Source organism: Microcebus murinus, chromosome 8 (genome assembly GCF_040939455.1).
Source record: "Microcebus murinus isolate Inina chromosome 8, M.murinus_Inina_mat1.0, whole genome shotgun sequence".
In the NCBI taxonomy this organism is placed as follows: Eukaryota; Metazoa; Chordata; class Mammalia; order Primates; family Cheirogaleidae; genus Microcebus; species Microcebus murinus.
This window is the reverse complement of record NC_134111.1, coordinates 30,822,697-30,847,512: the sequence shown is the minus strand read 5'-3', so window position 1 is coordinate 30,847,512 and position 24,816 is coordinate 30,822,697. Positions and strand designations below refer to the sequence as shown.

At 43.5% G+C, this 24,816-nt stretch overlaps 1 protein-coding gene across 1 annotated transcript in view; it reads right to left on the bottom strand.

Moving 5' to 3' along the window:
- The window catches only part of KIF5C (kinesin family member 5C), a 146,049-nt gene that overhangs the window by 45,169 nt on the left and 76,064 nt on the right, over window positions 1-24,816 (bottom strand). Inside the window, exons 11-12 of the mRNA XM_012740087.3 lie at window positions 14,036-14,184; window positions 4,380-4,555 (exon numbers count right to left, since the gene is read on the bottom strand). Coding sequence (XP_012595541.1) covers window positions 4,380-4,555; window positions 14,036-14,184 — 325 coding nt within the window. The remainder of the gene's footprint in view (window positions 1-4,379; window positions 4,556-14,035; window positions 14,185-24,816) is intronic.

The window sequence follows — 24,816 nt, the reverse complement described above, 5'->3', positions numbered from 1 at the left end:
TTGACCAGAGAATTAATCCTTGGCATTGGCAGATTTCCCTCTTGACTGGAAGTTAATTTTCTTACCAGTTTTTTTAAAAAACCTCACGGCAGTTGGGGGCAGAAGTATTAATGCTTACTCTGGGTTGTTGCTGAAGAGAGAAAGGCAAGCTCACCCTCCCTACTCTCATTTTCTGCCACTAGGTGTTGCTGCCACAAATCCGGGCCACTCACTGACCCCCTCTCGTGCCTGTCACCGTCCACCCCCAGGGCGGGCGAGGCAGCAGCCAACCACGCCAACTGCCCAGCAAACTCAGTCTTCGCTGCAATATTTTCCTGATTGCAAGTGAAATTTAAAGCATAGCCTATGAAGAATAACAACCTGGCTTCCAATTTGCCTCCCTCTTAGAAATAGGACAAAATCCTCTCTGATGACACTTCTAGGGCCTAAGCCCCAAACAGAGTCAGATTCAGTTTAGTATTATTGGGGCTCCCTTTGTACCAGGTCCTGCTCAAGTGTTTCCATCAGCAGCTCATTAAAACAAACAAATTAAAAAAAAAAAAAAAACAACCACCACAACCCTGTACTGGGTTTCTGCCTTTCCCAGAGGTGAGGTTAAAAGGGTAAACCCAAGAGCCTGGTCACAACCTCAATTTTCTGTGGGCTATTGCCCAGCCTGTTGGGTGGTGTCTACACGTGCACTGGAATAGGTTCACGCAGAGTCACAAACTAATGCTTTCCCTGGAGCAAGCAAATTCTAAAATCAATAGTACAGAATCTTTAGCTCCTTTTCCTTTATATAGAACATCTTTTGGCCTCACACTTCACTGCTCAAAAAGAGCCTGTTTCTACTGAACTTTTTACACCAATGTTTCTTTAATGGTTCTACTTTTCTCCCACATCATATTTCTGGCAGGAGGATTAGGGAAATTACACCAGAGTGAACCCTCCAAAAAATGGTATTTCCACAACTAGAACACTATCTTACAGACATATTTTCTCTTCTACTTTATAAACTTAGCATGTCAGTTGCCAGGAATAATTTTGTCTTTATGCTCCTCAATGCTTAAATATTAATAAACAAGTTAAAATAAATTAACTTTCTTTTATAAATTAACTTGTTTAATAAACTCCCCAGAGTTTCACTTTGGGGAGCTCCCATCTCTTCCCCAGGACAAATGAACAACCACCACAAGTGATATATTATAAATCACAAGAGAGGAGAAATGGTGGCATGAATTCCTTGCTCCTATCTTGAGCTCATTTCAAAATCTGAAGATGCAGGCTTCCTCTCTGACCAGTGATGAGCTAGGACGCAATGATTTTTAAGGTACAGTGAAAAGCCAAGGGCCCCTGGCCCCACCTAGGAAGGATGAAGAAAAAAGATTATATTATAAATGACATGGATCACCCGTATCAGAGACATTTCCCAAACCACACTGACCCTTTATTAAGGCAACTTCTCTAAAGATTTAGTGTAGTCTATTGTGATTTTTAAAAAATCTTTTAAAACTTCCAGAATAAGGTGTTCTGTGTGGTCTCCGGCTATATATTCACATGCATCTCTTAGAACCTGCTGAAGCATGCTCACTCTGGTGCCAACACTAAAGATGGAAAACAGCTCTCAAAGCACTTCTCAGAAAATATTTTTGTACTTGAATTTTCTTATACATGAAATTAACATGCACAGCCCTACAAATGAGGAAATGGTCACCAACCCCAGCTGTAACAGGTCACTGGTCACCTTTAATCATAAAGATGTTTTTGTTGCAATGGTAATCGGTGTAACAAGCAATCGACTTATATATCTACTTAAACTTGGATCCTCCTAGATCTCCAGTAGTTGAGTAGCACTGGAGAGGGGACAGGGAATGAGCAAGTGGCATGTTCAGGTTGTAACTCTGCTGTCAGCCCACCTCGGCACCCCTAGCCCTTCCAAGCCACACAGGATGTGGCTTCTTCCTTAAGCAAACAGAGCCCAGAGGGAGAAGACCAAAAAGAAAGAAAGGAACTAATATTTACGGAGCACCTGCTATATATTAGAAATCTTTAATCCCTGCGGCAACCTTTGGAAATAACAGATATGAGCCTCACGGTACAGTCGAGAAACGCATCTTCCGCAGCGTGGGGCAGCAGCCCAGGTCTCAGCGACGTTAAGTCACAGGTCTGACTGTCCTGCGCGTGCTCTTCCATCACACAGCACCGCCTTGGGAGAGCGCCTGTGCTTAGACCCCTGGAGGGTCACTGGGAGGAAACAGTGTGGATTTCTCCCCCTGTGCCCTAAATAGATCCATTGGGGTTGACCAGTTAGCTCCTCATTTAAAGGGCTGAGTCCAAAATAGGGTGAGCACCAGAGAAGGAGTCAGAAGATACGTAACCTCAATTCCAGCTCTGCCACCGTGGGGTGGTGTAAACTTGGACAAGTGATGTAACCACCCTGGGCTAGTGTCTCACCTAGACCTAGATACTCCCAGTTCTGCCATTCAATCATCTGTGAAGACGCCATGTCCCACCTCATGCATTCTCCAGCATCAAACCACCTACATCATCAGAAGCAAGGACATGCAGTCCGGCACCTTTCAGAGAAGACGCATAACAGGGACGGCTGGTAAGAAATAGCCGGGCAGTCCGTGGGCAGAGCTACTAAGGGCAAACCATTAGCTTGGTGTCCTGTAAGGCTGAGGCTTTCAGGCACCGTCCTCTCCCAACGTCTCTCAGCATCACCCAGGCCGGCCACAAACGCTGACCTTGAACCGTGTGCTCACAGGGTTTTCGAGGCACACGCTACAGGAAAACGGTGAAACAGAAATGCCCTAGGCTGGCCCTCAGGAGACAGAGACTCTGAAGGCAGCTCTCCAGCCACCAACAAATGCCTCAGACATGACACTTTCATCTCTCTGAGCTCAGTCCACATCGCGACATTTCAGAAGATGGATTGGAGACCTAAAGTCCCTCCCTCAGATCAGGAAAAGCTACCTGTGCTGCCAGGGTAAATGGTCCCGAGCCCACCGTGGCCGGCGACTCCTGTAGAGCCCAGAGTATAGAACCAGGTTCTCTCCTCTCATCCTCTCCCCCAGGATTCCCTGTGATTACTAAAAATGAGCCCATCAATGCTAAAATGAGGGAAAAACTTGCATACAGTCTAACCTTCTTTAGTGCTTAAACAATAGCAATTCCTTAGAGAAATCAAGAAATTGCACATACTGTTAACTTACTATTGATCTCCTTTTTCTTTTACTTCATTTGAGGTTTTATGTAAAATACTTGGCTATAAATGCAAGATAACTGTATGCCTAGACCCTAAAGGGCAAGTAACCCAATGCTCATGGGTGTGAATATTTTATTAAATATGTTTTCAGAAGTGTAGGGTGACCCCAGTTCAATGCTGTGGTTATAATGCAAACTCCCAGAATAAGCAGAGCCAGCTTCCTTAAGGCCACCAGTCACATTCAGCTTGTAAAGGTGATACCAGACTCTGAGCTTTACCCCAAAGAGAGAGGCCTGTAAGATTAATGGCAATGTTAACATAACAAAGCTGTTTCATCCAAGCCAGAGGTGTCCCCAAGCACTCTGAGCTGAACGACAGCAGGAAAGATTAAATCAGACTAAAAATATCAGCAACCTTGATGAAATGAACTGAAAGGATTTAGAATATTCCAAGGGCAATGTGCCAAGATCACGTGGAATATCAATTTAATTTCCCATGCCTCTGGGATTACTAACCCAACCTTCACTGGGGATGATGAATGATGTAGTGCTCTCCAAGGTCTCTTTTCCTGCATTCCAACTTGTGCATTTACATGACTATTTGAGTCCCAAAAGTTTGTCATAAAATTGGACACCTCCAATTAGCATGGTGAAACTACTTCATTCAAGAGAATGCCCCTGAAAAGAGCTTCAGCGATAAAGTGAAGCCATCGGAACACACTACTGTTGGTTCCTCATCCCAGGAACTCGGGGCTACATGGTAAAAGAACACGCTTGAGTTTTGGGAGTCACCATCCTTACCTTAAGCTGGGGCTACTGTTGGAGTTTCCAATAAGTGAGGGGTAGGCCCGGAGAGGAAACGGACACTTAAACAAAGATCAGAGACACTCTCATCCTCCCCACTCTCACGCAGTAATCAGCGCAGTCCAATTTCTACAAGTGAACACTCTGAGTAGCCCCCCTGTCTATCCAGGCCAACACACTACTCTTCCAGCAAATCTCCACAGAAGTTTCCACTGCACACGAATCAAGCTCCCAAGTCTGCATGATAAGAGCTAGGGCGGGTGTTAGGAAGACAGACATAAACACTGGTCTGCAGCCCTACATCAGCTCCACAGGGCTTGACTTTGTCTGGGACCCGCTGTGCTTAGTCTTTGTACGAGAGTGAAGACTATAAATCTCTGGCCACAGACCTTATCATCCAGTTGTCTGTACAGACTGGAGATCTCCTCGTCATACTTCTCCTTCTCCTCTGTAGAGATACCGGCAACAACAGGAGCGATGTTGTCTATGATGGGGGTGTTGTCGCAGGGCTCCAGGTTCTTCTGGTCCTTAGCACTGATCTGTTCATCCTCAGGCACAGCTTCTCCTGCAAAACACGGCCAAGAGGAGCTGGGGATTAGAGAAAGTGAGCATGCCACCCTCCAGTAAGAGTTCTAAAACAATAGTCACTCCCGGTGAAAAATACACAGAGGACACAACGAAGAGCTGTTGCATAGTTATAGTTTAGCTTATGCTCTTTCTATTGGACTAGAAAGGTCCTGGTTAATTGACCAAAACTAGTCTAAAGAAGAAGAGGACTATATCTAATAATACCCCCTCCCCCTCGAGATGTACCACTCAAGAAAACTGGTTCCACCAACCACTGGAGCTAATCCAACTTGCAGGGATGCCCCAAATTCTTTGCATACACTTTGCTTTTGTTGAGGAATATTCTGGGGCTTCTCTAGGATCACATTCTCTCTAGTGGTTGATTCAAAGGGAAACAGAGCTCTAAGGCATCCTAATTACCAATTAATTATGTTACTGTTTCATTCATGAAAACAGCCAAATAAAGGAACACGTTGGCATTGCTTAATAGAACACTGTAAGACCCCAATACTCTAAATCTGGGACTCTTTGAATCCGAGGTAGGAAGGCAGGGGTGGCCGGGGCCCCAAGACTAGTGCTGCACAAACATATACTCTGCTACTCTCTCCCCCTAGGAAGCCGGAATTAATTGGCTCTGCTGAGAGTTCAAACAGAATAATCTCCTGTGATGTCCGGTCATCCCAGGAAAGCAAAAGCAGTCAATCTGGAATATTACGCAGATCCTCAGGCTGCAGACAGTGTTTGTTAGGGGTTCAAAGGGAGAATTGCCAAATTTGACAATGCATATTGTGGAAAAAGGTGTAATTTCCAAGCTGGCCAATGGCTATCCCCAACAGGAAAGTCACCTTGCAAAGACAGAATGCATAAGAAAGATCCTATGAAAACCACGTGGCTCCATTGAGTCTCTCAAATATCTTCTTGGAAAGCAAAACAAAACCCAACAGATGTTTACCATCAACTCCACACCCGTTTCACTACAGTCAGTAGCGAGAATGTCTGCAATGTTCCAAGCTTCACCCTGGTTCTCAGCCCACAAAATCCATTTGTAAAAATTCCCCAGGAAAACTGCCATGAGCCAGAGGGAATTTTTCAAAAAAGGATAGAAGGACTGAGATCCTAATCCATGGCTTCATTGGCAGTATATATCATGCCTCAAGGAACCCACTTGAACGCTGTACACATTTATCTTGATATAAACAAAACACTTGTGATGGTCTAGCTCTGCTGCTTTCAATTCCATTATTTCACTTGATAATCACAAAATGGCATCGTGGGCCTCCACGTCAAGGAAAATTAACACCCGATGGTTTCGTGTTTGCATCAGAGCTCCATCTGAAGCGGCAACTTGAAGCAAAACCTAGAATAAACTTTCACTTTGCTGAATACAGAGCCAACCCTTTTTCCTTTTTCAACTAGACTGCACTATACCTCAGCCTTTTTCTAAAATTATTGACCTGAAACAAAACCAGAATATCAGAGTAGCCTTTGAACTGAACCTGAACCAAATCAATATTTCATTCAGTTCCAATTCCTGGCTTAAAAAAAAATCCATCAACAACCTTAGTGTGCAGACTGGATTTCATCCAATTAAAGCATCTATATTCTCTACAGTCTGCCAATTCCATGAGCTCTAAAAGCAGCACCATGTTCTTTTCCTTTTTTCTTAAAAAAAAATTAGATATTTTCTAACCACAGAAATAATTCAGGATACATTCTCAATATAAACAACTCAAGCAATATAGGAAATATACTAAAACTTGAAAGTCCTCTTTCACGCCTCCCTTCTAATTCTGTTCCTTCCCCAGAGAAATTCACCACTAACGCTTTAGTAAATGTCCTTCTACTTGGATCATGACTATATCTCTAATGTTTCAATTCTACCTTCTGAAATTTGGGGACAGGGCAACCCAGTGCAGTATGACTTTGATTTTCCAGCTTAAGCATGAAGAAGGTGAAATACTTAACTGCAACAGACCAGAAACCAGCCAGAATATGGTCATATTATCCACAGGACAACTCACCTCAAGAGGTAAGATACAAAAATGTCAGCAAGAGAAATATTCCCTGTGTTTTTCGTTCCAAATGGCCAGAGAGGCTATGATATCATGAGGCTGGGGTGAGCTCAGGAGCTGCCCAGTGGATGTTTTGGTTCATCTGGGCAGGCAAGGACCAGGGACGAACCCCTATAACCTTAGCTGTAAGTTACCTGCTCTAACCAAAGTCACAGGCCTGACTCCCCCTGACTCCCTTCTTCTCCCATTGAGGAATTACAGCATCCGTGAGCAGGAGGGTTGTCATAGATGACAGAGGCCCAGCGCTGCTACAAGGCACCGTGAAGGTGATCAAGAGGGATGCTAAAGCCACACTGTACCTTAACAGCTCTAATTAATCACAAGCCCATCTCCTGCTTAACCTCTTGGTTTGTTTTCTTTAAAGGAGAGAAAATAATAATGCCTCTGTGTTAAAGATAAATGAAGATGGCATATGTAAAAAGCACAAAAGGAGTTATTGTTTAAAGTCCATCTCTCCTGCCCTCCACTCCCTGATAAATTCACAACTTTTTAGGCCTAGCAGATAAATGATTATTTTTACTTATTCTGAGATTAGTGTTTCTGGTCTTCACAACACTTTTGTGGTTGGAGCTCAGTTCCAAAAATAAAACACAGTATAGCTATGCAAGTCCCTTTCAGATTTATTTTCATTATTATTATTAAAACGGTATTTGAAACCTATAGCAGACTTTCTGGTTTCTCCTGAGCAATTCTCTGAATCAAAGCACTAACACGTCCCCCACAAAGCTACATCTGAACAACGAGCTCTTCTTGGTTTATATTCTAAAGGTCAGGCAGTCAGGATTATTTTTTGCAGCAGCCATTCAGACAGAGAAGAACAAAGCAGCAACACGCAGGAACCAAAGCAGCACAGCTCCTTCCCAGAGAGGAACCAAGAGCTTGGTTTTCCCAAACACCATTACCCTTCAAAGGACCGAGAAAATGACTTCCAGAAGTGTCCCTGGTAACTACACTGTCCAGCTCACAAACACGCCTGGGGATTGTAAATTCCCAACACCAGGCAAGACCTGACACCAGGCAATCTGTCTCCATGGCAATCTCACCACGTTAATCGAGAATATTCCCTGCACTGCAGTGCACAGAGTCTCTGGAGAAGCCCCCACGTAGGTGATTACGGAATAACTGATTGTAACAAGGAAGACAGCTGCAAACAAACCCTAGAGAAATAACACGCTGAACTATAGTGGTGGGAGGAGAAAAGGACCGCAAAAGGAAGATTAGCATCTATTTTTATTCTCCCTCTTTACATTAAAAGTGGATTTATCTAAGTTTATCCCCTGAGGCTTATGCCTGCAGTCTATAGGGAAAAAAGCTCCTAATATTGTAAAGCCTCTGATTTTCTAGACTGAAAGGTCCCCCTTCCCCCACCCCCACACTAGAAACCTTTCCTTTCTTTAAATAAGCATCCTGGCATTTACTATTGTCAGATGTAATTACCTTTAAGGACTAAAAAGATTTGTGTTTACCTAGGAGCATTCACTAGAGCATACCTATAAGGCTTGCAGAGCATTCTAATTATAAAATGAAAACTCCCAAAGGGCATAAATAACGTTTCTACAAAAAATAGAAATCCATCAATTGCAATAGACAGGAATGACAGACTAATCAAAAATTCTCATTAGTGCTATTAAAAATTCTAAAATAGGGTTTTTCTGTGTATTTTTTTTTAAAGAAAACCATTAGACTGCCAGTAATTCATTAAAATTTCACACATGAAATAGCAACAAGCTAGTTATCCTTTTCATAAGTTGAGTCCCCAGAGCCTCGGGAGAACACAGAAAGGTAATTGCATTCTCTCAGCAACTCCAGAGCAGAGATTTGCTGGTCACTCACAGCTTCCGCCAGAAACCACAGCAGATCTGGCAAACGAGGTGCTTTCTTTTAATACCAATTAAATAGGCCCAGTGGCAGACCTAATGGTAGGTAATTTCTATATCAAAGAAACTAAAAGGAAATCTTTTAAGTTGCCAGATGGGTGAGAGCAGCTGGCTACAAGATGTCATTATATAAATGTGATGTTAAAAAAAAAAAAAAAAATCATTCCCTTATGAGATTATTTTGCATGCAAATGGCATCTTTCACCCTAGCTCCTAAAAATACTGTAAGCAGCTTAAAACGTTCTCTAATCCCTTCTGGAGTAATTTTCTAATAAACTGGTCACCTGGGACTCTGCATCCTCTGTGCATTCATGACCTCCCGAATAGGCCACAACCTCCTCCTAGTGTTCACTATTTCTATTACAGTGTCCAGCTGTGCACTCGAAAGAAAGCAGAGGGCCTAGCAAATTCGATATCTCAAATGAAATGCTAATTTCTTAGAGTCCATTAAAATCACGAATCCAAGAGGGAGGCCAGCATCTCCTTAGAGACTGAATGCTAAAAATTCAATCATGTTCCAACAACGGAGGTCCCAAAGTTCCACAAAGCCCCACATGGGACTAGAGGTCACAGATTTAGCTGGTTACTGAACCACACCTGGTGGTCTTGCTGGTTTTGAGCTTGGAGAACAAATCTACTTTAGAGATTGCCGATTTTCCACATCCTCTCAGCCTGTGATTAAATCATTTCTTTGCATCCGCTCTGTTATCTAACCTTATATGTAATTATTCAAGAGAAGAGACTGTGGATACACCAGATTGTCGGGTCATTCCCCTGCTCTCCTGATACCTGGATTTTCAGGTCCTCCTTTTACTGACTTAAACTCCTGTAAAAAGTTATTTTTTTAAGTGCAAAATTCGAAGTATCAGAAGAGAACATGTGTGAAGGCTGACCTGGCAGCAACGGGGAACCACGCACTCGGCCTTCACCCCTCCCTCCCGACCCTCCTATCAAGAGTTTTCTTGATGGATTCGGGGGGAGTTAGGGTGCGCTGGAGCTGTAATTCACTCTGAATCCAGCTATCTAACTCTATCTCCAGATATGGGATTGCTCGAGTCTTCTCCACACATACAAGCAACAAAGCAATAGGGCTTTAAAAAAATATTCCATTTTCTGGCAACTGCCCCACTCCATCTATCTGTTCATAAGCAAGCAGGCTGAACAAATCTCCATGAGGCTAAAGTGCCAACAGAGCCCCTAGATGTGAAGAAAGACTGGCAATCGATTACAGTCCACAAGATGTCACTAGCAGATTGGGGTGGACATTTGTTGCTTTTCAGCCACTCAACACCCCTTGTCATAATAGCACCTCCATTTCCTTCTGAGGAATTACCCCCCTCAACTGCATGCAGTCTTTGTCAGACAATTTACCCAAGTGCCCTGCCCTCCCCAGCCAAGGCACACCACCAAGCACAGTATTCCCACTTCTCTCCTGGGCCTCTGAATCTTCAGCGTAATCATGCAAGGAAGGGAGAAACATCTGGAAAGGATTCATTCCAGGTGTGGCCGCACTTGAAACCTGCTGATTTGTTCCTGTCGCCTGTATATCCCTGCAGCAGCCTGGGCTTCTGCCTGTCTGAGCCTGGTTCCTTAGCTTCCTTTGGATTCTGTGAATCACTCACATCCTTCTAGTGCGCTTTCTTTTTGTGTAAGCCAGGAAAGGTCAATTCCTGCAGCTGGCACTCTAAGAACCCCACCTAGCACACTGGAGAACTGAACCAGGCCACTGGGTGGCTCTCCTCATTCCTTCCTTTATAAAAACAAAGTGTGGCCTCTCCTTAAGCCACCATGCACATGCTCAGAGCTATCCTGCCTGAATGGTAATATCAGAAATGAATCAAAGCTGGGTGTAGTATACATACTACAAGTCACAGGCCTTATTGTGAGAATCGAGGGTCAACTGTGCCCAGAGGAGAAAACTGCCATGCTGCATTCCGCTGGAGCTGCTATAGCAAAGTACCATAGACCAGGTGGCTCATAAACAAGAGAGATTTATTTCTTACAGTTCTGGAGGCTGGAAGTCCAAGATCAGAGCATGGTCTGGTTCTGGTGAGGGCCCTCTTCTGGGTTTGTAGGTGGCATCTTCTCACTGTATCATCCCAGAGCACCCTCTCTTGGAACTCTTATAAGGGCACTAATTCCATTCAAAAGGGCTCCATCGTCAGGATCTAATCACTAGCCCCACCTCCTAATACCATCACCTTGGAGGTTAGGATTTCAACATGTGAGTCTGCGGTGGGGGGACACAAACATTCAATCTATAGCACCCATCAAACTACAAGGGGTTGAAAATTAGTACAGGTGGCGGTGCAGGGAGGAGGGGTGAGACCAGCCTCTAGGCAGGTAATAGGATGGTATTTCACAACTTTTGGATGCCCTCTCAGACATGCCTCCTTTCACTTATTTTCTGCCTACACCTGACTTGCAGTTGATGTCCTACTCCCTTGTACTGTTTCCTCATTCTGTGTAACAGCAAGTAAGGAAAAGCACAAGCAATGCACATGTGCGCACACACACACTTTTCTGCTATACTCCTTCCTTGCTCTCCCGTAGCTCAAGTATAGCAGCCAGACTTTTACATTATAAACACATCATGCAAGGAAATAAATCTCTTTCCCAGAGAAAGTGCACACAATTGACAAGGCCCCTTGAACTTGTTCAGATTGCAGTGTAGAGATACCAATACCCAGGAAATGTTGACGTGAATTAAGTAGCTGCCTCCTCCTATACGTTTAGAAAAAAATGCATGTGTCAAATTTCCAAAGAAAGTTGGCAATATCCTCTACTCTGATTTTAGTGGAAGGCACTGCCTCTTCCCTACTCTACCTCTCGAAACCCCAGCTCTCCAGATTGCACACGCCAGCCATGCCCTCATAACTTCTGCTCCTAAGAATCAGGACTGACCCACAGGGACACCACCAAAGGGCTTCCAGTCCCTTCCTTTTTTGGTGTGGTACTTATCACACTACTCATCTAACTGGCCTGAACACAAATCGCTCGTGCTAGCTCTATGTGCAGGCTGCACAGACAACAGAGAGAGAATGAACTTAGGAATCAGGCCCCCTCGGTTAGGATACCTCTCTGTACCAGAGACTGCCCCGCTAGAGGAAGTCTTCTAGCCTGTTGCAACCTCAAGAGCTACTTGAGGATTAAATGCACAGCCTCAGAACAAAAAGCCAGGCTTAGTTTGTTGTCCATCGGAGGCATGCTGGCATATCGTGTGAGATGTACAGTTGATCCTAGAAATAGCTCTGCACTCCCTACTAGTCAAAGGACCACTCCATGTCTCTGCACCGCCCCTCCCTAACCTCCTTCTGCACGAAATTTTTATCACTAGAGTCAGTTCTTCACATTTAAGAACTTTTGCCACCTGAAAAATCACCTTCAAAATACAAACATTAGCTTGGAAAAACATAGCCCTACAGGGTCCCTCCCGCCATGGTCAGCGAAGACATGGTGATGGGGGTGAAGGAAGGTTCTCAAGATGCTCTCCCTCTTCTCTTCCTCCCTCTCCTCTCTCCAGAGTCCCCAGGGTACCCCACCCCCTACACCTTCAATTACTACCTAAAGGTGGACGACGCCAGCTCAGACAGGTCCTCTGAGCTCCAGACCCCCAGACCTAACTTCTTATCTGGGACACACAGTATGATGCCAGGTGAACAGGCCGAGAGCAGGGCAGAGTGCCCACAAGACACTCAGCCTGAGGCTGAGCCAGGCAAACAAGGCAGACCCCAAAGGACAGCATTTGATGAGGGATGGAGAGCTGGAAGGCTAGAGCTCAGCAAGAAATGGAAAAGCATGGAAAAAAACAAGGCTAACTGCCCACTCCACAATGTTTCCAAGGCCAGTGCCCTGGCCCTTTACCAAAGGGCTTTACTGAATGTCCCATGTCCCGATCACTCAGGAGAGAACCGAACCGAGGATTCCAAAAATAAACCAAAACCTCATGTGGCTGCTCCCCACCTTGCAGCCACCCCTCCCCACCCTCCTACTCCTGCCAAATTGCAAGGAACCGTCCACCAGCCCCAGGTGCTGAATTATTCAACTATTCTAGCAGCTTTCAAAACACGTGTGCAGCTAGAAAGCCTTCTGAAAAGAAAAGAATCGTGTTATTTAGGCTACTAGGTCATTTTTAGAACCTCTCTTGAATTCTCGTTTGCCACGTAACTGTTTTTCTATTAAACGGTAGCTCATTGACACCCCACCCTTACTAGCAATGAGCAGTGGCGAACATATAATCACAAGACAACCTGCTGCTCACTCTGCAGCTACGGACGGGCAGCATTACCTCCAGATCCTGCACAGCAGCCCCCAGGCTCCTACCCCTTCCCAAAGCTGAGTCTGCTGCAGCACCTGATATAAGACAAACACAGCACGCAGCAGCAGGGGATGCGAAGAACAACTTCCAACTATCCGCCATCTCCCTACACACACACCAACTTGCCTTATTTTAGTAATAAAAAGAAAAATAGACTTCTTCCTTCTAACCTCCATCACAATGCTGCTAAAATCACTAAAATAATCTGTCTGCACTTGGATCTGGAAACCCCTCTTAACACCTCACCCACACCCCACCCACCCACTGCACGTCAGCTCTCTGAGATATTTTCTCCTAGTAGAACGAACCAAAGAGAAACGTTTCAGGGGAAAAGGAAAAGCAGTCACGAACCGAGCCTTTAAGTCTCCATTTTAGCACAGAGCTCCTTCGGGAGCCCTCTATTTCTGGCTCCGAAGAAGCTGAGCATGAAGATGAGTTAGGCAAAAAAAAAAAAAAAAGTATTTGCCAGAGGTGACTTTTAACCCCAAATCAATGATAAAACTCACATAGGAGAGAATGACATTTTTCATTTAATCAAAAGCAATGTGAGCCGGGCGCGGTGGCTCACGCCTGTAATCCTAGCACTTTGGGAGGCCGAGGCGGGCGGATCGCTCAAAGTCAGGAGTTCGAAACCAGCCTGAGCGAGACCCCGTCTCTACCAAAAATAGAAAGAAACTAATTGACCAACTAAAAATATATATACAAAAAATTAGCCGGGCATGGTGGCGCATGCCTGTAGTCCCAGCTACTCGGGAGGCTGAGGCAGTAGGATCGCTGAGCCCAGGAGTTTGAGGTTGCTGTGAGCCAGGTTGATGCCACGGCACTCACTCTAGCCTGGGCAACAAAGTGAGACTCTGTCTCAAAAAAAAAAAAAAAAAAGCAATGTGAGCCATAAAGTCTCAGGCCCTGTCCTGAAACGGGGCTACAGAGTGAATGGCAGGAATGGAGGGAGGGCACCTAACCGGAAACAGATTAAGGCCACCTTGCAAACAAGTCGCTTGCCCACCCTCACGCTGTGTGCCGGCCATGTACCGGGGACAGGGCCCGTGCTAGGGAATGAGAAGCCAACTGACTGTGCACACAGGTGGCTGCTCGCCAGGACCAAGCTCCGCCATCGTCCTCACTTTCCCAAGCGTCTCCCAGGGTGCGGAGGCCACAGGAAAAAGAAAGCACACACTCGCGCCTGGTTCTTCCTCTCCATTCTCCCTTACCGTTCCTCCACCTGTTCAGCTCCATCTCCAGATGCTGGATAACATTCTTCAAAGTCTTGTTTTTCTCTTTCTCTTTTTCATACTTCTTTTTCCATTCTTCTGCCGTCAGTTCCAGGTTCACAGAGACTGTATTCTTGATGGTCTTAGCTCTGGGATTAAAAACACAAGGGGAAAGTTCTGAGTGTAGCTATTAGCGTTACTGAACCAATATACGTAGGCCTCAGAGTCCTCTCATACGAAGACGTTGGAGCTGGGGGAGTGGACGGCATCTGGCGACTTTCACGTACCACCCTCCTAGCTGGACGGATGGTGCCGCTCCTCCTTGAGGTCACAAACTTTTCCTTTCCTTTCCTCCTTCATATCCCATCGGTCCCTAAATCCAATGATTCAGATTGTCTCTCAGGGTCACCTCTGTCTCTATCCCCTTTGCCACCGTCTGAGTCTATGTTCTCAGCCCTCCTGTGGTTACAGCCTTTTTCGGACATTCGGCATCCTCCTTTAAGCATCCTGCATACCCCACCAGATTCATCTTCCCAAGGAGAGCTTCCTTTCAGTTCAGTACACATTTATGAAACACTGGGGACACACCAAGAGAAATGGACACGGTGTCTGGACTTTTGGAGCTCGGGGCTTCCTATACCAATGATACACAGGCAGATTATAATGTAACCAATTGTTTCTCCTCCTCACTTTTGGTACCTAGAACCATCCCGGCTGTGTTGAACACACATCAAGGTGTGGTACATAACCAGTGTGGTACATAACCAGCCAGGTGTGGCACATAACCGAGTGAAGCTGGCTAGGTGGACACATGGCTCTCTGCTGAGCACACGCCCCCGTCATAGCCCACTGTCACCATGCAGGAGTGAGGGCCCACCGTTCTCAGGTCATCCCATTTTTCAAGAAAAGCCAGAGATGGAGATTTTAAAAATTTACATCTTCCAGTTTTAAAAAACGTTTTAAAATAATGTGTGGGATAAATAAATGTGTATAACGGCCACCACTTTGCCACTTCTAGAGTAAGAGATGACATCATCTTGGCTGGGGCTGGGGTGGTTGTGATACCACATGGATAGTCGTTGGACAGTAACTCAAAGGAGCAACCGGTGAGGGCAAATCAGCAGCTGCACTAGGTGCTACTGAAAGCAAGACATGATTCACCTCCGCGTGCACAGAAACAACACATAAGCAATCTCATCCAATTAAAAAGTAAACTGATCATCTCAGAATTCCAATTATTCCTTACTTTTTAAGAGGTAAAACCTCACTTAAAAATATGTGATATCCTGTTTTATTTGCTATTTCATTTGCTATTGACTTTCTCGGTTTTTTTTTAGCAAGCATTTTCAGAAGAATGACTTTCTCATTTTAAACTTCAAACAGTTATTATACTGTCAGCACAATCTGATTTGTAATTCAGGTTAATTACTGTTGTCATCAAATGACATTCTGGACATAATTTCTATTTCAGTGCAAGAAATTCAGCAGTCCTCACCAATGTTACAGACGTCATTACAAAAATTAATTCCCGAAGCAGACGACTAAATAACTCAACTGTCAAAAGACAAGTTAAACAACTTCAATGTAAGATTCCACTTAAAAATTAGTATAATTCTCTCGCATTCACTGTAGCTTGGGGCTGCTGTCCCAAGAAGGGCTTTAACTCTGATTTTTCAAATAGCAACAATTTTATTACTACTTTAAAGTCTGTTCCAGTTTGACACTCTCACCTCTCCTTCTAACATGCTCAGGTGGTGCTACGGACGTTTCCCAAGATACCAGCACAAGCACTGCAGCATCCTTTATCAACCTAATAGTCCGAAAGTGAAAAATAACTCAGGGCTAAAATGCTTGTGGACATTTAAGGATATACTCTGAGGCTATAATCTTACTTTTTAAACCATAAAGAGTCCCTTGATAATTTCAAATGATACCAGAGAAAGACAGAGCCTCTATGCTATATACTCAGGCAGGTTTAGCCAGAGGCATATTTTGTGAGCAGACTCCACAAGGTTATCACCACTGCTGAAACTGGCCCTCAATCTCAAAGTTCTTTTAAAAGCTGCCCAGAAAATTCTTTTTCTTCCACTTCTGTAGTAATCAGGCTGGGCAGGAAACAGATAACCTGCTCAAATTGCATCATTTGGATAGGTATGGAAAGGTGATGGGAATTAACAAGGCATAATGTGGTACCCATATTAGTGATGGGGGAGCCATTACCACTTTAGGCCAAAGGGGGCCCCAAGGGAGAGACCTAGAAGGAAGATATTGCCTGTTTGGAACTATAACAGCCTTTGGGTCCAGGGACACAGTCAACCCAAAATGACCCCACAGGGAGGGCACCCGAAAATAAACACCTGGAGCTCACTCTCTTCTCTCCTGATCGCCTGCCCATGTTCCATCCCCACCGGTTGAACCTAACTGGAAGGCAGAAGCAAGAGAGCCCACTGCAATAGTCCAGACTAGTCACCCTCCCAGAGCACAGAGCAGGACAGAGAAGCTCAGAAAAGATCCAGGGAGCAATACACAAGGATATGCAAACCAACTCCCACTTGGAGATCAAACAACAGTGGGAAACCATGCCTCACACTGGGGCCCTAGACTTCATTCACCCACAAATGTAGCAGAAGGGTATTTACATCCACTAAACACAGAATATGAAGAAATCAGCCAACATTGATAGGAAAAGATGTTAATTCTCTTAAAATTTTTCTATAGGTTTAAAATAATCCTCCCGCCCACCCCCGCCTAATAAAAAACCAAATCCTAGAAGGTTTTTGTGTATATACAGAAATTGGGAAGTTGATTCTAAAATTTATAATAGAAATCAAAAAGGACACTTTTGAAGACCAAAGTCAAAGGATTAAATATCAATGCTTATAAAGCCACAGTAATCAAAACTGATAGTCAGAAACTTTAAAATAGAAACAGAATTGTCCAGAAACAGATACTCAAAAATACAGTAATCTGGTTTATGACAAAGGTGCCCATACTGAACAACGGGAAGGATGACCCTTTCAATATTACAGCGCTAGGGGAGAGGGGGAATTTGTCCCCTCCCTATCAATACCATATAAAAAGTCTGTTCCAGACACAGCATAGACATAAATTGTGAAAGGTAAAACAATAAAGCTTCTAGAGAAAATACAGGAGAATATCTTTAAGATCTTGGGGGTAGGCAAAGATTTCTTTAATAGAGCATAAAAAGAAAACTAAATTTAACTTCATTAAAATTAAAAACTTCTCTTGATTAAAAGCCACAATTAAGAGAGTTAAAGGGCAAGTTATAAAGTGGAAGAAGATATATGAAATACATATACTTGACAAAAGACTTACTCAGAATAACTCCTATAAATCAATGACAAAAGAACAAAAGTGGGGAGACTTGAATAGGCACTTCATAAGAGAAGTGTCAATAAAACACCCCCCAAAAAGGTGTTTAACATCACTAGCTATCAGGGAAATGCAAATTAAAACTACAATGAGGCCAGGAGTGGTGGTTCATGCCTGTAATCCTAGCACTCTGGGAGGCCAAGGCGGGTGGATTGCTCAAGGTCAGGAGTTTGAAACCAGCCTGAGCAAGAGCAAGACCCTGTCTCTACTATAAATAGAAAGAAATTGATTGGCCAACTAATATATATAGAAAAAATTAGCCGGGCATGGTGGCACATGCCTGTAGTCCCAGCTACTTGGGAGGCTGAGGCAGCAGGATTGCCTGAGCCCAGGAGTTTGAGGTTGCTGTGAGTTAGGCTGACACCACGGCACTCACTCTAGCCTGGGCAACAAAGCGAGACTCTGTCTAAAAAAAAAAAAAAACTACAATGAGATATCTTTACATACCCAACAGAATGGCTAAAGGGTTTAAAACTGATAATGCCAATTATTGTTTAGGATAAGCAGTGACCATAATACTCAACTGCTACCAGAAAGAGTGAACTATTATCATTCTGGGAAAATGTTTGGTAGTATCTACTAAAGCTGAATATCTCATGCCCTATGACCTAGCAATTTCACTTCTACTCAGGCAAAGTGGTAACCAAGTCATAGTAACTTTATTTATAACAGCCTCAAAATGAAAACAATCCAAATATCCATCAACAGCAGAATGGATACATACTCAAACTATATTCACACAATAGAATACTATGCAACTATGAAAAATAAACCACAGCTACATCCAACAATGTAGGAGACTTTCACTGACACAGTGTTGCCTAAAAGAAGCCAGATACAAAATAGTACTGTGTGATTTTTATTTATGTAAAATTCAAAGACAGGAAATACTAATCTATATTGATCAAGATGACAGTTACTCTTGAGAGCTGGGTACTGACTGAGGGGGCACAAGAGAGAGGCTTCTAACATGCTGTGTGATAGTGACATGTGTACATACCTTTATAAAAATTTATGAGTTGTACACTTAAGCTTATGTATATGTATATGTATATGTATATGTATATTGTGTTCAATAAAAATGAGTTAAGAAAAATAAACTGATGTAGAAAGAAAGCAAGTCAGTAAGACTTTACAGATCATCGAATAAACTAGAGTTACTAATATTAAATGTCTGTGCCCAGAGGTTTGTTGTTATTGTTGTTGTTGTTTTTAATAGAACAAATATTCTCCTATCCAGGATGTTGAAAACAATCTTGCAAAGTGGAATAAAAAGGGTTTCAGTACCGAACTCCCCTAAGAGACCAAAAGGATGTAGAATATCTACAACCTGTTTTTCTTTTTACCATGAACTTTTGCAAATGTAAAGAATAAAGGAGTTTAATGATCACTAGTTTCTATTTAATTTTGACATTAAAAAGTTTCCCTTAATTATATCTAAGTGATTTCAGGCAAAAAAAAAAAGGGGGGGAGGATTCACTTTCCTTCTTTGTTAATATTTAGCTAGTTGCCATCAGAGCAGTGTTCTCTTGTTTTGGTTTTTTGTCTTGTCCACTTTAGAACATGTCAAAAGGACTTCACATTCCTGGCTCTTTTATTTTTGGTACTTGCCACATACTTGCTAGCTGTGATCACACTAGGCAGCATCATACGCAGATTCTCAGACTCAGTGAATCAACACAGATCCCAGGCACGAGCTGCCTATGAACATGAACTGAGGGCCTTGGGCACACACTCACACATGTGCCTTTACTGCTCAGCCTTGTTTCCAAAAGAAGTTCAGGCAGCTTTCAGGGAGACATAAAATCTAAAAGATAACAGAAATTGAGAAGTGCTCTTTCTATAGCAAAGAGATGATGTCTTAGAACTATAGGGTTGGAGCTATAGAGAAATTATGATACCATCCAGCCCTATAGTTCGGGGACATTACCTCTTTGACACAGAAAAACAAGCCAATGACCCACAGGAGCCTTATTCTAGCCACTGACTTATTGCTCACTTGTCATCTTTAAAGGTCAAACTAACTGTGATATCATCTGATTAATCCAAAGTAGCCTAACTGACCATTCACAAAGGAGCACATAAGTGTCTTAGGTCTTTACTTCTAAAAACCCTTAGGTTTTTCAACCACAGCACCAAACATGTATAAAGATATAAATGCTTATTCCACAAGTTATAACCATAGCAGGCACTGAGCAAAATTCTAACCAAAGGCAACCTTAATTCAATCTTAAATGTATAAGCTAACAAGACCTGCTTAGCAAAAATGAGCCAAATTGTGACAGTGCCGTCACAGTATCTCTTTTGTAGTTTTTCTTTGCTTTGGCTTGTTTCAGGGAATCAAGTAGCATTTAAATAATATATGATCTAGGCTTTCCCGATATAAAATCTCTTCTCCCTACAGGGAGGAAACTAGGACTGAGGTTTTAAAAGACCTCAAAGCTAATGTATGTTAATCCTCCTTGGAGAAGGTGGATCAAGCCCAGTGGACAAAGAGCAGAGGCCACAGTGTATGTTTCACGTAGATATCAACACAGAGACAGTTAAGTTAGAAAAGATTCTCCCAGACATCTGCTGAAGAATGGACGGAGGGCAACCACCACCCCATCCCCAGCATTCTGTTATCTCCTTCCCTGCACCACTCAGTCCTCCCGTCACTGACTTTGCAGTTTCCATGTTCAGAATCACATGCCCAGGCTTCTAAGACTGCTGAGGGTGTCTGTTTCCACCACCGTGATAAGCATGCATACGTGGTGACACTCTGAAGGCATCTTCATAATCTAGCACTTGAACAAGCCCTCCCTGCATGGGGAGAAGCCCAGGAAACACCAGTCAGGTCCTTCTGCATTCTGATGGATCCCTCCCCACGGATTTCCTCCATGGTCTCCTGCACTCATACTTCCCCGCCATGGCCAGGTCTAAATGATACGAGCATCACCTACGGGTAGGGTTTCTTCTAATTACTGTGGCCTCCCTGGAAGAACCAGAAAGACATTCCTGGTAATGTCATACCTCTTGTTTCAGCAGCTTCCTCCTCTCACAGGTGTTCAGGATAGTGCTGGCATTTGAATAGAGTTCTAGACAACCTTACACCTTTGGTGCATAGAATAAATCTGTAACGTGTGATTCCGCACTGCCAATGGTGTGTCTGTGTCTGTGTGTGTGTGAGTGTGACAGAGAGAAAGAGAGAGAGAGAGAGAGAGACTGAGACTCTCCCACCGTGGGGCAGGAGGGGCAAGTAATCCACCATCCTTCTCTATCAGTCAGGGTTCTCCAGAGAAACAGAACAATAGGAGAAAGGTAAAGTGAGAGAGAGAGAGATATGTGGACAGATAGATGGACAGAGATAATATATTATATATCCCATTGTATAAATAAGATCCTATTACATATATAAGGTATATCCTAGTCTGATTTATGTATTTAAAGAAATTAGCTCACATGATTGTGGGGGTGGCAAGTCTAAAATACACAGGACAAGCCAGCAGGCTGGAAGCTCGGGCAGGAGTTGATGTTACAATCCTGAGGCAGAATTTCTTCTTTGGGAAGCCTCCATTTTTGCTATTAAGGAGGGATTGAGTGGATGAGGCCCACCCTCATTATTGAGGGTAATCTGTTTTACTTAAAGCCAACTGATTAGAGATGCTAAACACATCTACAAAATACCTTCACAGGAACACCTAGATTAGTGTTGGAGTAAATAACTGGCAGGATGGCCCAGCCAAGTTGGCACATTAAAACTAACCATCATATCTGCTGATCTGCTCTGAGTCCTAGTTCCCACATAAAACGCCTAAACCTTCTTCTAGAACACCGCTGCTCCAAAGCGCCTTCCCAGGTCCTGGTGAGGCCACCTCCCTGCTTATGAGTGAGGGAGGTACGGAAGGAGAGACTAAAATTTTGTGTATTTTAAAAGCTCTAGTCTCCTGTGAAACATTCAGAAATGACATGAATGAGGAGTTGGCATCTGGTTAAACCTACGTCAGCCATAGCATCTTTCCCTCCAAGAGAAAAAATTAAGGCCACCCAAGAGGGATGATTTAAGTCCGTTTTGGTTTTGTGTCAAGTGAAGCCAAGTGTCTGCCTTGGCCAAACTGTTCACCCTTCCACTGCAGGTAACCTGTGCTCGTGGCCTGGTGATGTGACTTTTGCATGCTATTCTGGCTCTGCCAGAGTCCAGCTGCCATTAAATAGGCAAACGGCACAACTAAAATGATGGCTTGATTTTCTTTTTAAAAAGCGCACTTAAAAAAAGAAGGAAGAATATTATTTTCCCTAAGATAATCAATTCCCCTTCCATATTCAACAGAAAAATGCAGCCTTTGAATTATTCATGCTGGATCAATCAAAACTCTTGGTGCCAAATATGTGCTGAGTCAGGCCTTCCTATCTGCACAGGTCTGCCCCCTGGGGGCTCCTTTTCCCTTCATTACCACCCAAACCAAGGCACACTAAATAGGCTTCCAAGATAATTGGGTGATTTGAGTTCACACTTCTAAAACTTACAAATATCTTTTTCAAATAATGCTATACAAGTACTTTGGATGAGTAATTAAAGACGAAAAGATAGCATGCTGGAAGCCAGAAGGAAAAAAAAAAACTCAATGAAAGTACTCTAGTTTGAGCCCAGCTTTTCGACTCTACTGCCTAGGAATTCAAGTGCTGCCTCCTCCATTAGACTAAAAGTTTATTAAGAGCACAGGAGATGGCTTTTACTTCCTTACTAGCACAATATTGGGCATTCAGGGGACTAAAAGGGACAAGCCTGATTAAAGAAAAGAGCCAGAATTTATCAGGGAAACTAAGAAACAGAAATGGTGAATTTTTTCCTTTAAATTGCAATGCCTAATCTAGAATCCTGAAGAGTACTAACAGAACTCTTGGTAGGGTGCCCTTAGGCATCTGCAGACTTGCTGCTTCAAACTCCACACTATTGTTTTATTCAAAGCATCAATACAGTCAAGCCTAGCAACAAACATGTACTTTCTTCATGTCCTTGAGAGAACCTCATAGGAATAACTGAAGAATCTTCTATTGCCCTAAGGTTTGGCCACCCCTGCAATAAGAATATAATGAACACTCGTTACACTGAATTTGGGATGTGCCTGGCAGTCTTTTCTGAGTTCAAAGTGCTTAATCTCATTAGCCATCACATACCATGTCTAATCCGGTGTTCAGACGCGTGTCTGCTGTGTAATTGGGTTCAATGAGTATATTTAACAATACGGCAGGTAATGGCCCCATAGAGTAGCTCAGTGTCCTTGAAGAATCCATTAACTAACTCCAGGACAGAGGGAAAGGAACAAAACCAGACACATTATCGACTGGAAGGCAAACTAGATCCAAACCCAACCAAACTTGTAGGCACAATGGTGTCGCAGCTCAGCCACTGCACTAATGCTCCAAGGATCCTACAAAATAAGCTTTAGGTTCACCTGTTCATTCATTTGATAAGCACTTATTGACTGACCACCTATTGTGAACTAGCTGTGCTGAGTGCTTGGTGGGAAACTGATGCCAATGACAAACTCACTCCCTGCCGTTACAAAGCTCAAAATCTAGATGACTGATAACAGAATGCACACCAACCTATCGCATCTGAATACATAACCAACATTACTTTCTATTTCCTGGAAGCCCAAATTATCAGCAATATTTCTTTATTCATTCATTCAAAAAACGTTAATTCTAATTCTGTACTTCATTCAATCCTGTCCCTTACGTTGCAGTGCTGTCCCCTACAGTGCATTATAGTCTGTCAAGTCTCTTCCACTGCTGTGACCTCCCCAGGCCTCAATGCTGCCAGGCTGTTTAAGACAGAGGGAAAGCAGAACTTACAATCGTGGATAGACTGCTGCATGCCAGCCCTGTGCTTAGTGAACACTGAAGCAACTCATATAATCCTCCCAACAATTCTTGAAAGTAGGCATTGCTATCTCTCTTTCTACAGGCAAGACAACTGAGGCCCAGAGAGAAATAGATGAGAGAATGGGTCAGTACCAGAACTTAGTTTCAATATTGGGTTTTCTGACCCAGAGGCGGTGCTCTGCCACTATGGGTTACTCACAAAGGTTCCTGAGGCTGTGGGTCAAGGTCTGCATCCTATGACATCCTATATGTTTAGTCATTTGCTGGGTGTATGGTCTTGGGTATGGTACCCAATGGCTTTGAGCCTAAGTCTCAAATCTCATCCTCCTGTGAGATAGTGCTTACCTGCTAGATTTGCCAGGAGGATTCCGGCATGCCTGACACACAGTAAGCACTAAAAAAAGTGTTAGTGATAATGATGATGCTGCTGCTGATAGACTAAGATCAGAGGAAGAAAACAGTCATTTGAACTGGCACCTAAAATGCTTCCTGTAGACAGCTGCAAACACCCACTAACAATAGCAACCTTGAGACAGATAACCCAGTGCCCCAGGGTGACTCTGGCTGGCAAAGATCCAGAATATGTTTGCTTTATAGGTAAGAACTTTTTCTTAAAGAGCTGTTTCCTTTATAAATCCATTTGGAGTTAATTTGCTCAAACACGTTTTCAGAGGAAATTGTTAAAGCTCAAGTTTAAGACACTGGACAGGATATGTTCTTGTCTTCTGTAAGCAGACGCTGGTTTATAGGTATCCTGGGATCCTTGAGAAAAGTAGGTATTATCCTACCGCAACCCCAATGACCTGAGCATTTGGCTAATCAAGGAAATGATTTGGGAGGAAGTAAAGGACTGAAATCCAGTTTAAAAAATATATTAGTTCTACGACATTTCAGTGTAATTATTATTTATTTAGACATCCCACAGGTGCCACAACTGTATAATTCTATGTTCTGTGGGGGGCTCAGGAAATGACTGGGGCTTAATGCAGTTTAAACAAGCCATGACAGTCTCCCATACAGAATGCCCACCCCCATCTATCCTTTCTCCGGGCATCTTAAACTGTTTCTCAGTCATAACCACACAACACACACTCCCAGGAGGAAAGCTGGGGAGCGCCTCGTGCCCCCATTTACAAATAAGGCAGCTAAAGCCTGCCGAGAACTGGTAACTTGTCTAACGCTCATGTGATTATTCAGAATTGAATGGAATGGTGGCAACAGAATCCACATCTTCCAGTCTCAGCTCCAAGCTCAGCCTGTTGAGCACTGAAGGTGCTCAGGTCACCCAAATCCACAGCACCCCAGGCGCTCTGGGAACTAACAATGAGGTGTCATGGCTAAGATGATGGGGCTCAGACATCAGAACTAAGGAAATACGACCAAGGAGGTCAGGCCTTGAGCAATGGGAAGGGACAGGTGAAAAAAAAAATGGCAAGAAAGGAAAGGAAGGTGCAAACCAACCCACACATGGAAAGGGTGCTTTAGGATTAAAGCACCCTGCTGCCCACCTATGAACACTT